The following is a 14,689-nucleotide window of genomic DNA, read 5'->3' as shown; positions in this document are numbered from 1 at the left end:
ATTTTTCTTCTCTCTCTTTTTCACTATTTGTCTCTCTCTCTCTCTCTCTCTCTCTCTTTCTCTCTCTCTCTCTCTCTCTCTCTCTTTCTTTCTCTCTTTCTTTCTCTCTTTCTGACTATTTCTTTCTCTTTTTTTTTTTTTTGGTTGTTTCTCTCTTTAATTCACGTAAAAGCTAGGTACTAACGTTGGTGTTAGATAATCGTGTGCCGTGTGCCGAAAGAGTATTTCTCACTCGTACACGTTTGTCATTGATGGTTTGCTGTTGTTTTGCCAACACGTTGAAAGGATTTTTTCTTGGATTGTTGCGTAACTTTTTTTTGTTGTTGTTGCCTTATAATGATGTTACACACATACACACCTACGAAACAGGGTTCGCTTCCTTTTGCGCTTTCCTTGACCAATATTGTTTCCTTTGTTCCCTTTTCATTCACTGGCGAATCATGTTCTAATTGAAAGTAACTATTTGGGTTTGAACAAATTCAGAAGAAAAAATGATTACATATTAATAAATGATTATATATATGTATATTTATGTATGTATATATTATATTATATATTATATATATATATATATATAATATATATATATGATAAAAGATTCGGTCCTTCGCTCATCTTGCCGGTTTGGTGTTGTTGTTTGGTTTTGGTAGAAAGTTGCGCACGAGCGATAGACCGTTAACGTTGATGATCATTAATTTTTTATGTTTAATAAGTATTCATATTAATATCGACCATTTGTCGACGTGCTGCGAATATTTATTATCTTATACCGATTAGTAGGTTACGGTAACAAAACTTTGATTTTCGATCGTATACTTAGAGTGCACGCACGTCTTTGATAATAAAGCACCCAGTAATAAGCCAGTAGCCATAAACCTAGCACCGGGGTAACTCGCATTTTCCTGTCCATTGAATCCTATCAAAGAAGGAAGTGTTGTTGTTCTGAAAACGGCCGTACTCTGGTTATTTTTCAAATTTTGTGATATATATATATATATATATATATATATATATATATATATATATATATATATAAAACCATTGTATTTTCTTGAACATCCTCAGTTAAACTTTGATCTCGAAAATTGAAAAAGATTTTAAATAAAATGAATAAATGATTTTTTTATTTGGATTTTGAACAGAATTGCTAATATCTTTGAAAAATTGATCTATATTATATATAAATGATGGGAATTAATTCAAATATTATTTCAATTTTCAAGGTTTGAAACAAAACCTATAAGTAAATTTTTTGACTACATAAAAAATAAATTTCCAAGTTATCCTTACTTATTTTTTGATTTTCAAAATTCGATGATGATCGGAGAGCGGCAGTTCTCGTTGTGTTTTCAAGAAAGCTGGATATAAAAATGTTGAACACCTTACCAACGATCGTTTTCACGTTTCAGAGTACCACCGAGCTACGTTTACCAGTCTCCTTATCTGGCCGCAGCGGCGCCAGGCGGCTTGGTACCACTTCCGGCGACACAGTTGAGCCACGCAGCCGCAGTTGCAGCTACGCAATTTTACGATTATCAGAATGTAGCGGCAGCGGCTGCCACCTATCCGGGTACTTCCTACAATTTTGCAGAGGCCTATCCATACACCAGCGCTGCTGCTGCTGGTACGTTGGAAAATCTTGAGGAGAGGAAAGATTTCATCGCAATCTATCATTACTACGATTATTATAATCAGCAAGATCAGCAAGATCAGCAAGATCACCAAGATCAGCAAGATCAGCAAGATCATCAAGATCATCTATGTCACCAAAATCACTACGATTATGATAGCTATGATTACTGCGATCACTATTGTCATCACTGTTATAAGCATCATGATTTCTATGATAAAGAATTTGATAATTCTTATGATAAGCATCAAGATCAAAATGATTCCTTCGATGACAAGGACGATCTAAATGACTCAGACTACATAGCTTACCTAAAATATTTAGATTTTCTAGCACACATAAAACATGAAATTTACCTAAATCACTTGGATTATCTAGCATGCCTAGATTATCAGAATTACCAACATTACATATTCTATTTAGAACGCCTAGCTTATTTATATCGACAAAATTGCAAGTATTACCAACAGCATTATTCACAGATAAACGTCAGTTTTGACCACGATTTTAGCAATATTTGTGACAACACTTTTGGCTGCGTTCCTATCAATGATATGGCACTTCAACCAAGGACTGATCGATCATATATTTTATCAAATTTGCAGTCTTCTCTCCAGATTAACAGCACTTGCGAAAAACGTATGGTATATTTAATATTCGAATTCGTAGTAAATTTATGTCTCTGATGCGTTTTTGTTGTCATATTGTCTTTTTTATCGACTTTTCATTTTATATTAGAAACTGATTCATTCATAATTATAATGAAGTCTGATAAAGCTGATCTATATATATATGTATATATATGTTCATGCGTAGAAAAAGGATATTTGTCTGTATTGATATATATATTTAGTATATGTTTATCAATATATCATATATATATTGAGATGTTTATAATGTCCTTGTTCCGTATTTGTATTTACAGTTTCTTTTATTTCGCTTTGTGGTCAAAGAAACATGTTCGCTACTGTATCGTTAAACTGTTCTATGATGTTTATGATGATGATGACGACGATGACGACGATGGTAATTGTACTAGTAGTCAATGATGATATCGGTGATGATGATAGTGATAGTGCTGGTAATGGTGATGATAGTAGTTCGTTTCTATGTTTAGACAAACACTTATCAATTTTAGATACGCATATCGGATAATTAAAATAATAGATTCGAAATTGCTTTGTCTTTCTTTCTTTTTTTTTTTTTTTTTTTTTTTTTTAATTTTGTTTAAAAAATGTATCGTATAATTTATACAATATTTCCTCATTAATATTTGTAAACAAACATGAAACTCTTTGCAAAGAAATAAGAAAATTTTGTTGTAACTTTTTCAGTAAACGCAGCGGCAGGTTACGTGACGCCATATACATATGCAACATTGCCAGGTGCAGCAGGTTTGCCTGCTGCTGCTGCTGCTGCAACGGCGGGTGCCGCTTTCCCAGGATTACCGTATCAAACAACGCCTCAGGAAGCAAGATTACAATAGGAAAGGAACACGAAGTCTTGCCAAAAATGAGAATCGTTTTTCTTTTTCTTTTTTTTTTTTTTTATCGAGGATCGTCTCGGCGCGACGATTTCGACGATTAACGATTGTCGTTTGTTTCTTTTTTTTTTTTTTTTAGTATAGAATTAATAAGGGAAGGGGGTGGAAAGTGAGAGTTATCGAAGGATCATTTTATTATGGATATAAAATAAATGAGAAAAAGAAAGAGAAAAGAATTCCTTCGAATGATTTTTCACTAAATATTTTAAACGTTGTTTGTCTTCGAAATCATCGAATGACTATCTTATCACTCGTGTTCGCTACATATATATATATATATATATATATATATATATATATATATATATACATACATATACGCATATATATATATTTTCACCCTCTTCTAAGTCAATTTCTTTTCAATTTTTTTTTTTTTTTTTTTTTTTTTTTTAAATAAAAAGCGAACTTTCGTGTTGATCGTAATTGATATTGTACCGAAAAACGTACATGCGTACGTTTGTATTAGATTCTTGGAAGGTTCTCGCTTAATGAGCAGAGGACAAGTACGACGAGCGATTGTTTAATCGCATAGTTTAGACACATATTTTTATTTATTCGTGCATGTAAGTAGTGAGAGTGGGAGAGAGCGAGAGCGAGAGAGAGAACGAGAGAGAGAGAGAGAGAGAGAGAGAGAGAGCGAGAGAGAATAGTGTTTTTAATCATAATGTCGACGTCCCTTGATACTTCGCGATTTTTTTTTGGATCTATTAGGAAATTCCAAAAAAAAAAAAAAGAAATAAATAAAAAGAAAAAAGTAAAGAAACAACAATCTTTCAAGGGATTTTCTACGTCGACACGACATTTTATTCATAAAGTTGTTCTATCTTTGTTAAAACAAAAATGGCGAGTCGTCTGTTGTAACTCGATCGTACGAACGTTCCTGTCACGAAAGTTATAGATGATTTTAGATAATAATAAAATGATATATGGGGAACGCCCTTCATAGAATGTCTTCGTAAATGACAAAGAATAATTAAAGTGTCTTATTCGTGTGGCCTTATCTTAGTACAGAATATGAAAAACATTTATTTTCATTTAATGATAGAAGAAAGGAACGACGCTGTTGAAATCATCATATGCGATAGAGAAATAGATAGAGAGAAGAAACAAAGAGAAATAAATCAGACCAAATTTTCGTCGTATCTAAAGACATAATGATTGATTGAAGAAGGAATAAAAAAAAAAAAATAAAATAAAATAAAACAAAATAAAAAAAGAAAAAAAAAAACAAGGGAAAAGAAAAAGAGCAAGAAACGAGATTTGTTAACCTTTAGTTCGGTGCCTTATAAAACTAAGCACAAACGCGTATAGTTTTAACAGCTAGAAGCTAGTCAGTAATTTGTAAAGAAAGCGATATCGTCGTTCGACGTGAACGTTATTGGCCCGTCTACGCCAAAACAAAATGCAAGTGAAAGATTCAACAACAAAACTATAATGATTACATTCGAAATCGAGCTATGTATGAGACACAAGAGGATGTCTAGTCCTAAATCTTTCGAGACCTTAGATACAAGGTTAACTCGATTCTGTAGACTTTTAAGTAGAAAGTTAATACATACATAAACGTAAAGGGAAGAACCAAAAGTTTTGTAAGAAGTTGCGGAGAATGACGAGATGTCGTTAGGAATTTTGGGGATGAGGGTGGGGGGGTGGGGGGTTTAGGGGCAGCTCAATATTATCAAGTATTGCATATCGTAATCAACTGATTAAGATAGTAAACAAATAAATTAATATTATATATTACCATCATTATTAATTCTTAATAATTATCATTATTATTATTATTATTATTATTATTATTATTATTATTATTATTATTATTATCATTATTATTATTATTATTATTATTATTATTGCCCTTTATTATTGTCAGTTTATTATTTTATTATTATTATATATTATTTTATTATTATATTATTATTATTATTATTATTATTATTATTATTATTATTATTATTATTATTATTATTATTATTATTGTCTCATTTATTATTAATCGTATTATAATTATTGGTTATATTATTTTTATTTTTATCAATCATCGATGATTATGTACTTAACGACGAAAAATTATAATGTACACGCGCACGTTCTAGCGGGAACGAGTGTTCCAAACGAGATAGTTAGAAATTTGCTCAGACAAAAGTTAAAGATAAAAACAAAATAAAGAAAGAAAGAAAGAAAGAAAGAAAGAAAAAAAAACCCCATAGAAGTAGCTTCCATCGACGACTAGTAGAAAAAGAGGAAATAACGAAAGAGAAAAAGGCCATGAGCGAGAATAGATCTTTCGTCGTTGCTACGTACGAACGATCTTTTCTTGAATATTCTTACACGCTTAGAATCGACAACTGTAATATATATCGTCTGTTATCTTTATTAATATTAATTATTATACGATATATTGATAGGTTACAAAAAAAAAAAAAATCGGAAAACAAATATATTACCTCTAAAAGAAGTCGATGAGATGTTGTTAATTTTTTTTTTTTTTTTTTATTGCATCATGTTCTTTTTCTTTTATTTATCCATCATTGTTATTCTCATATTTTCTTTACTATTGGATCATTTCATATAATATATATCAAATTTGTAATACGTATTATTAGCTTTATTATTTTGCATATTACAATTATCAAGTTGAGACATAAATAAGTATCGTTTCATTGTCATAAATTTATTACCTGTATAATGGTATTTATTTATGAATCAATTCAATATTATTTGTTTCCCTTCGGCTAGTTGATTTTTTGTCCATTCCGTAAAGGAATGAAATCTTTTATTTTCAAATGGAGAAAGGAAAGAAAAAGAGAGAGAAAGGGAAAGAGAGACAAAGATAGAGACAGAGATAGAGACAGAGATAGATAGATAGAGAGAAAAAGAGATAAAAACAAATGGAGTTCGACGTCAGTTTTCGAACGAAACACGATCTCGTCGTTTTTCGTAACTAAAGATAATCCCGTAGCTCTCTCTTTCTCTCGTTCGGTCTACACTGGATGCTGCGCAGGATGATATATTGGAGCGTGCACGAGAGTAGAACGAATGGACCGTCTTCTCCTTCTCATCTTCCTCTTCTACTCTCCTCCCTACGGCAGTTACCAACCATCTCCGCGTAAGAACCGGACAAAAATAACCGCTCGTATTTTCCGCACGAAGGAACTCGTCTCCGATCACTTTCTTCCTCTCGAATGGCATACACGCGAAACGTTCAACATTTTTCAACGTAAAAATTTTGCAAAACGTTCATAGATCCTATTGTTTTCCAATGAACTTTTCTAATAAATATACGAGGATGTATTTACATACAAGTTATTTTCACTTGAAATTATCGAAGTGATATTAAAAAAAAAAAAAAAAAAAAAAAAAAAAAAAAAAAAAAAAAAAAATTAAAAGAATTATTAAATTTAGATTTTCTTTATTCTATTTACGTACCTAATATACGTACGTCATCTTCGTGTTCGCAATAATTTTTACGCGAAAATTTATTATCTTTATTTTTAATAAACTTGAATATTCGAAAGTTTTAATATAATTATGGATCTACACAAATACACATACACACGCACATACATTCATATATTCATATATATCCTTTTTCCATCGTATTCAACAGCTGATGTCGTCAATGAACAGCAAGACTCCGACATCTCCAAGAATTCAAAGAAACTTCGAAGGCTCAGCTTATAATTTTTCTTTCTATACATGATAAAGCATTTGAATAGGAACAATAATAAATATCTTTTCTTATAATCGCGAAAATGGTATAGAATTGATTGAAAGGTAAAATTTTGAAAAGATAATTATACCGATAAAAAAAAAAAAAAAAGAAGAAGTATTGTCTTGAGATCAATCTTTATTAAGGAAAAAGAAAAAGAAAAAGAAAAAGAAAAAAAAGGAAAGCCTCATTTTACACAGATATTCCCATTTAAATGTTTAAATCTCTGTCTAATGAAAAAAGTTTGACGAAGTTAGATGATTCAATTTGTAATAGTGATCGTAAAGAGAAAAACTTGCATAACTTATAGCCGTTGTATCATTCGCATTTTTCACAAGAAAATCGATTTTTATCGAAAAAAAAAAAAAAAATCGATATGTCTAAAATAAGATCTCCACGTGTTGTCTACGATCGACCAATTAGCTCGGATCACAACCACGAGAGTAATAGCGCGCTCTGTAATGATTCGAATGGTCATAGTCGTCAACGTGTATGTTATCTGATGAGATGTCAGCACTAGTGCATTTCATTCAAAGCGTCCTTTGAATGACGTACCGCTTATCATTCGATTTGATGGGGCAATAGTAGTAGGAGAGCATTACCATTGACACAAACGAGAACGAGCTCAGTAATCCCGCGATTATCAGTGCAAACTGGAACGCTCTTGGGGCCTCGGGATCTTTTTTCTCTCTCTCTCTTTCTCTCTATCTTCGTCTGTCTTTTTTATAACTAAACCGGCAGAGCACTAAACACAAGAGAAAGAGAGAGAAAGAGAGGGAGAGAGAGAGAGAGAGAGAGAGAGAGAGAGACAGAGAGACAGGCAGACAAACAGGTAGACAGACAAACAGACAGAGAAAGAGAAAGGGGGAGGAAGGGAGGAAGGCAAAGTAAAATTTAACGTGCACGAAGGAAAAGACTCGTGGATCGCGATCTAAGGAAACTCGCGACCCTGGAAGTCCTTTCCTTTTCGGAGAGTCCATGCAGAAGCCAGTAATTTAAGGTCAAGGTGAGAGACCGAGATTATATTTATCTCACGTGTTTCTATTAACCTTCCTCTCGTTATCATCGTTTCTTTCTTCTTGTTTTCATTTTTCTTTTTATATTTCCCTTTTTATCCTTTCTCTTTCTATTGCCTTCCTTCACGTATATTACATTGTACATATGTATTTTCATATCGAATCAATCTCTTTCTCATTATTGTCAAAACATTCGAATAGATTATCTAATAAACGTCTTACCCGATATTTTTCAAATTTCGATTTGCTCAATCATGATCATTTAAACCGACTGGAACCGATCATCGTTGACTGCGGTAAAGTATATATCGATATTGTTATCCTTATAAAGCGTTTCAATTTCGTTTCGTATCGATGATACCTGTCAGCTGTCTCCTATCTCAATATACACGTCAGTTCGTTGGGTAAGCCGTGTGTACTTGGATTACTCGCGGTATTCTCATTTCTTTTTATTTTTTTCCTTTTCTTCTTTCTTTTTTCTTTTTTTTTTTTTTTCGTCGTCGTTGTAATCTTTGCAATTTCTTCCTTTCGTTTTATTGTTCTTCTTTTTCTTTTTCTTTTTCTTTTTTTTTCTTTTCTTTTTCTTTTTCTGTTTCTTTTCTTCTCTCATTTCGTATAAATCTTCGATTTAAGTCGCTCAAGAAAAAAGAAAATAATCTTTGTGCAGTAATGATCTTATCTACAGTACATTTATTTACGTAAATTGATAAGAAAAGATTTCGTTATTCTTGTTGAAATTCGGTGATAGCTTTCCCGTTAGTTTCGTTCAAGAATCTCACTTATCACAAGGCGGAAGCGTTCGAAAGTGCACGTTGGCGCGATAGTTGATCGTCGCCAATGAAAATCTCTGCTCGCTCGTTGCGATTCCAATTACGTAAGTTTGCGTCTCAGGTAGGTGTACACATGTACATATACATCCTATAGAGCGTAGTTCTTGTCGCTTGACAATTCACGCGAAAACCGACTCCTTCCGTCTTCAATATGTAAATCTTACAAGTCTAACTCTTTATATTCTTATTTCTTCTTTTAATATCGTATAAATTCGATCTTATATATATATATACATATTTATATATATATATTTTTTTCTTTTTTCCTTCACGATTAAGTTCATTGCTCTAGTTCGATAATAATTTTATTTCTTCTTTGAATTCGTTCTTCAAATAAATCGTATTTTGTTTCATTATCTATCATTGAAACACAAATCATTGATAATGAGAGAAATCTACCATTAATAGTATTTATATATATATATATATATATATATATATAGTTACGCTTTATCTTTATCTATTAACATTATTATATATTCTATTCTGTTTTTCATTAACAAGCGAGATGATAGAAGCTCGTAGGCGAATGATTCCGAGCAATTTTTGCAAATTGCAGTACGACGATCGTAATCAGAGTCGCGGAAGTTAATTGTCTTTTAACGGAACAAGTCTAACTTCTCTTTCGATCTAGATATTAAATACGCGGAATGAAATAATGCAAAATATTTTTCAGTATTATCTATATCACGGTCAAGACCGATAAAGAATTGTTTAAGTTCTCTTAAATTCAATTTAATCTTCATTGGTTTATACTCCTTCCGCGAAATGATAATTTTAATCGTATCATTTTTGATGCTCACATGAATATCTCTTTGTTTAACGTAAATACGTTACTTAGCATATTTTATTTGTGAGAATCACGTGGAAAATCTACGACCTAAATAAAGATAGTAGAATCGAGTTGAAGTTAATCAGTATGACATTTACGATAATCTGAAAAGCGTGTACGTCTTTAAAATAAAATTATGTAAATTTCAAATTCGTATAGAAAAAGAAAAGAATAGAAAAAGGAGAATTAAATTGAAAAGCCGACAACATTCGCGCGTTATTTCATTCGTAATACGTATAATTATATGGATTAATCTGTGAAAGATAAAAACATCGATCGTTACGTGATCTTAATAGATAAGCCACGGATTTCTTCATCTCGAGTTTTCATTGACGTCTTCATCGACAATTTCATATCGATATATTGAATTTTTAATCCATTTTATAAATAAATATATCATAATATGTATATCTATCATAAATGCAATTATATGTTTGCGAATTATCTGATAAGTCTTTAATTTAATTGATTATAAGTATTTGTAAATCGTATAAAATAATGTGAAAAATAACTTATGTAATATGTATGTATAGAAAAAAATCTACGCGTAATATATACATATATATATATATATATATACATATATATATATATATATATATATATATATATATATATACATAGATATAATTATAAGTTATGTTTCATGTCCTAATTTTTAGTTTATTTCGTTTTTTATGTTTATTACATTTTTTTCATTTTTGATAATGAAATATTATAACGAAAGTCATTAAAAATTAACACATAACGTAAGTCTCATTTCGTTATCGTTACGGCTTTATCATTATAAATTAATTATGTAAGTCATTCATTATTATCACATACATACATAGATAAATAGATAGACATATATCGTTGTATTATGATAACTTTTGATCTATGAAATTTGAAACGTAATATTTTTCAGCGACGTTAAAGGGATGAGCAACGGTTGCGGAATATTCGGGATTTATCCCAAATGGCTACGAGATCGAGCTACTCCTAAGAATTTCATAGCTGTCTACGGTCTCTTGGGTACCGTGCAAGCTATGGCTTTCATTTATATCGTCGTCACTCTCACGACCTTGGAAAAGAGGTTTAAGATACCCAGTCGTACGACAGGTAAGTCGTAAATTCAATAAAAAAATAAAAACAGGAGCAAGACAATTAATGCATAATAAATTACAATGTTCAAAATGTAGGTAAATATTCCAATTGTAATAATCTGATAATTTTCTGATGAGTTTCTTGTTTCTTTTTTCATTTTTCCAAAATTACTAATCACCTTACAATTTTACATATGCATACACACGGTAACCTTGTAAATTAAAGTATCGTTATTAGTCGTAACAATAAAAGTCTACGATTAATTGATTTATTAATTGATCTATATTTTGTAATAATGTAAAAAACTTTGATACTTAAAATACGATCGATGCTATTGTTTTTCAATTTCAATTGAATTAATTTATATATATCATCGAATGGATTCGTATATAAAAAAAATTGAAGTTTTTAAACAAGATATTAATATCAGAATCAATTGAGATATTATAATCAAGTTTTTGAAGAGCCATTAAAACCGAAGATCCATTCCCGCGTTATAATCCTCGTTTTACTTTTACAAGACGGTACATCCGATATCGTGCGGACCTCCACTTATCTAATTCAAGCTAAACCGAGGGTCTTTCGCTGGCTTTGGTTTTATTCCTTCGGTCCGATGTACCACTTGTATCGTACGAAAAGACATAATAATTTGCGAACTTCTCTTAAAGAGTTGATTAAATCCAATCCATGCCGTACGAAAAACGTTTTGTATCTATTATTTCTGTCTTACCTATCCATCTAAAGTCAACTAACGAATGTATTTTCATGCTGAATGTGCATGCATTTAAGTACTTACGTTTTCATTTGAACATATGCTCGAGCAATGCATTTGAAGATTATTCATATATATGCTTACATATGTGTATGTGTTCGTCTAGTAGGTAAGTCTCTCTCTCTCCCTCCCCCCCCCCTCTCTCTCTCTCTTTCTATACATATATATATATATATATATATAGCAATCACAGAAGTGAGAAATCTGTCGTTAGATGGACTAACTGTGTACATGTTTTGCAACACTGACGTGCATACATACACACATATACATATATACATATATGTATGTGTGTGTGTGTGTGTGTGTGTTACGTGAGAGCTTTGTCGTTACTCATAAAACGACATCTTCTAGCGAGGGGACACGAAACATTCGTAGAGCTAAGAAATGTCGTCGTTCGTCACTTAAAGTCATTCGCAGCCAGAAGTTTTTAACATTTTAATGACCGATCGAATCGTAAACGTTAAATACATGTGGACCATTTCAGAGTATTACATTGATATTTATATTCCTTGGTAGTTGATTTTTTTTTTTTTTTTTTTTTTTTTCCTTTAATAAATATTATATAATCAAGCGAAAGTATTAGCGCTTTATTACTGCGTGTATAGGACTTACGTAATTATAGGTTTTAATGATTTTATAATCTGTTTGAAAGGGGACACCCTATGTATTATCTTTCAGCTTACATATAAAATTTATTTATTATTGTATATAAAGAAATGCATACGTAAAAAAATCTTATAAAACCTGTTTTACTATTTGGACTTTGAATCGAACATGATATTAGTGAAAATTAATAATAATAATTATAATAAAAAAAGAAAAAAAAAAGAGGAGAGAGAGAAAGCAAAAGCAATTATGAAAAAATAGATACATCTTTCTTATTGGATATTACGTTACAGGTTTGATATTATCAGGAAATGAGATTTCACAAATTCTCTCGCTGATTTTGACATATTATGGTGGTTCTGGTCACCGTCCAAGATGGATCGCAGTGGGTGTTGGTTTAAGTGCCTTATCCTGCCTGGTTCTCGCACTTCCACACTTCATATTTGGTCCTGGAAGAGACGCGATGGCTTTGACGAAGGAATACCTGGATCAGACGTTATTGAATGCAACAACAGTGCCAAGAGACATTGCAATTTGTCCACGAACAAACGAGCCGGAACATTGCGATGACGAAGCTCTTTTAGATGTTAGTCTTCTTCCCCGTTTACTTGTCTTTCTCTCTCAATTCATCCTTGGAATTGGCACTACTCTTTATTATGGACTTGGTCAAACGTATTTGGACGATAACACGAAGAAAAAAAATACTCCTATGCTGTTAGGTGAATATTTTATTGTTTATATATATATATATATATATATATATATATATATATATATATATATATTTGTTTTTTACTCAAATAAAATTTTTCTTTAAAATCAATAATGACTATAGACGATATATTTATATTGAATTTATGAGAAAAAAAAAATTCCCGTAGTTTATACATTATTTCGTAATAATATTTAAATTAATATCTAACGAGATAATTAATATCTATCTCAACAATTGAACATTAGCTTATCAGAATCGATAAATAATTTATCATCGATAGAGAATGTCGTTCGAGATTCTTTTTTTTTTTTAAGAAGATAATTTTTATTTATATAATATTAACAAATAATTTCTTTTATTTCTAACGAGCACATAGATGAAAATATGTTAGTGTTTATTTCTTCCCTTATCTTTTATTCTCGTGTAATTTTTGATATGATATACGTGTAATCTAATGATCGAATTATCAAAAGGAAAAAAATAGATAAATATTAAGTATAACTGAAAAGATGAGATTGGAAATATTTGAAATTTTCATTTAGGTTTCACGTTCGCCCTTCGTACGGTGGGACCAGCGATTGGTTTTCTACTGGGATACGGTTGCTTGAGCCTTTACATCGATCCAACCCTTCATCCCGTTATAACGAAGAAGGATCCACGGTGGTTGGGTGCTTGGTGGTTGGGATGGATCATTTTAGGCGTTACCATGGGAATGTTCGCCATACTGATCGCCATGTTTCCACGAGATCTTCCAAGGCCACGTAATACGTTGAAAAACGTGAGAGAAAATGAGAATACTTTAACCTCATTTAATGTTTTTCTTACTAATCGATAACATCCTTTATTTTCTCCCATTCTCTATGTATAGAACGGTGAGTTACCATTGAAATTGGAACTGGCCCTTCAAGAAAAATCGACGAGATCGTCGTTGTCGATAAGATCGACGAACTCGTTGAAGCAAGAACACGTGCCGACCATGCGAGAATTTCCAGCTGCCATGAAACGACTATTAACAAACTGGTTGCTCACTTGTAACAATCTCAGTGGCGTATTTTACGTTCTCGGTGCATCCGCCTATATCACGTTCTTAGCAAAATATCTCGAAGTGCAGTATAATACCTCAGCCGCTGGCGGCACGGTTATTGCCGGCAAGTAATCTTCATTATTATTTTTTCTTTTTTTTTTTTTTTTCTATGAATAAATAATTTTAATATCATATTAACGTAATCACAATTGTTCTAGGCCCAATATCTTTGGTGGGCATGGTATTAGGATTTTTATTATCAGGATTGGTGATAAGTAAATTCAAGCCAGGTCCTAGACCATTGCTAGCTTGGAACGTTCTCGTTGGTGTTTGCTTCGTCGCAGGACAAATTTCTTTTATTTTTCTCGGATGTTCCGATGTAGGAATCGAAGGAGTCGATCTTAAGACTATGCAGTGAGTACGTCCTCGATTACTTTCCCGAAAGATATGAATTCGTGAGAGAATAATTTTACTCGAGCAAAAAATGCATTTGAAAGAAAAAGAAAAAAAAATTATATGCATTCTCATATACAACAGTTAAGATCGTTCTAAAAAGTTTTATTAAAATATTTCGTTTGAGAATACAATTTCGATAATTCAAGAAAATCAATTATTAATTAGCTGAACTAAGGTAAAAATTTTAAAATGATTATATACGTTCGACAGAATGAATTTAACGTCCAATTGCAACGCTGCGTGCAATTGCGAATACGTTAAATATGCACCGGTTTGTCACGAGCCCTCGAAAACGACCTTCTTCTCAGCCTGTCACGCAGGATGCCGTACGATAGTAGACGACAAGGAATTTGGTAACTGCAGTTGCGTACCGTCGATAAAGCTTAGTTGTGTGAATGATCGATTGGACGAGAACAAAGATGAAGAAGGTTACTTTGAAAACAAACTCCAGGCACTTGATG

General features: G+C 31.7%; 2 protein-coding genes across 7 annotated transcripts in view; both read left to right on the top strand.

Annotated features, from left to right (window-relative positions):
* Positions 1–4,502, top strand: part of LOC124950797 (RNA-binding protein 24-B-like) — a 36,422-nt gene extending 31,920 nt beyond the window's left edge. For all 3 annotated transcript variants that reach the window (XM_047498108.1, XM_047498106.1, XM_047498109.1), the window contains exons 5-6: positions 1,410–1,624; positions 2,965–4,502. In XM_047498108.1, the coding sequence (XP_047354064.1) occupies positions 1,410–1,624; positions 2,965–3,116 (367 nt within the window). In that variant the 3' untranslated portion in view covers positions 3,117–4,502. The remainder of the gene's footprint in view (positions 1–1,409; positions 1,625–2,964) is intronic.
* Positions 4,503–6,808: 2,306 nt separating this feature from the next.
* The window catches only part of LOC124950659 (solute carrier organic anion transporter family member 74D), a 9,860-nt gene continuing 1,979 nt past the window's right edge, over positions 6,809–14,689 (top strand). Inside the window, exons 1-7 of one of the 4 annotated variants that reach the window (XM_047497646.1) lie at positions 6,809–7,720; positions 10,474–10,667; positions 12,327–12,752; positions 13,291–13,526; positions 13,617–13,896; positions 13,991–14,186; positions 14,439–14,689. The exon at positions 14,439–14,689 is cut by the window's right edge and continues 354 nt beyond it. In XM_047497646.1, the coding sequence (XP_047353602.1) occupies positions 10,487–10,667; positions 12,327–12,752; positions 13,291–13,526; positions 13,617–13,896; positions 13,991–14,186; positions 14,439–14,689 (1,570 nt within the window). In that variant the 5' untranslated portion in view covers positions 6,809–7,720; positions 10,474–10,486. Of the gene's footprint in view, positions 7,895–8,664; positions 8,796–10,473; positions 10,668–12,326; positions 12,753–13,290; positions 13,527–13,616; positions 13,897–13,990; positions 14,187–14,438 lie in introns of those variants that run through there. The other 3 variants (XM_047497643.1, XM_047497644.1, XM_047497645.1) reach the window with 3 other exon arrangements.

The sequence above is a fragment of the Vespa velutina genome, chromosome 7, assembly GCF_912470025.1.
Source record: "Vespa velutina chromosome 7, iVesVel2.1, whole genome shotgun sequence".
Taxonomy (NCBI): domain Eukaryota; kingdom Metazoa; phylum Arthropoda; class Insecta; order Hymenoptera; family Vespidae; genus Vespa; species Vespa velutina.
The sequence above is the reverse complement of the archived record's forward strand: the minus strand, read 5'-3'. Positions and strand labels throughout refer to the sequence as shown.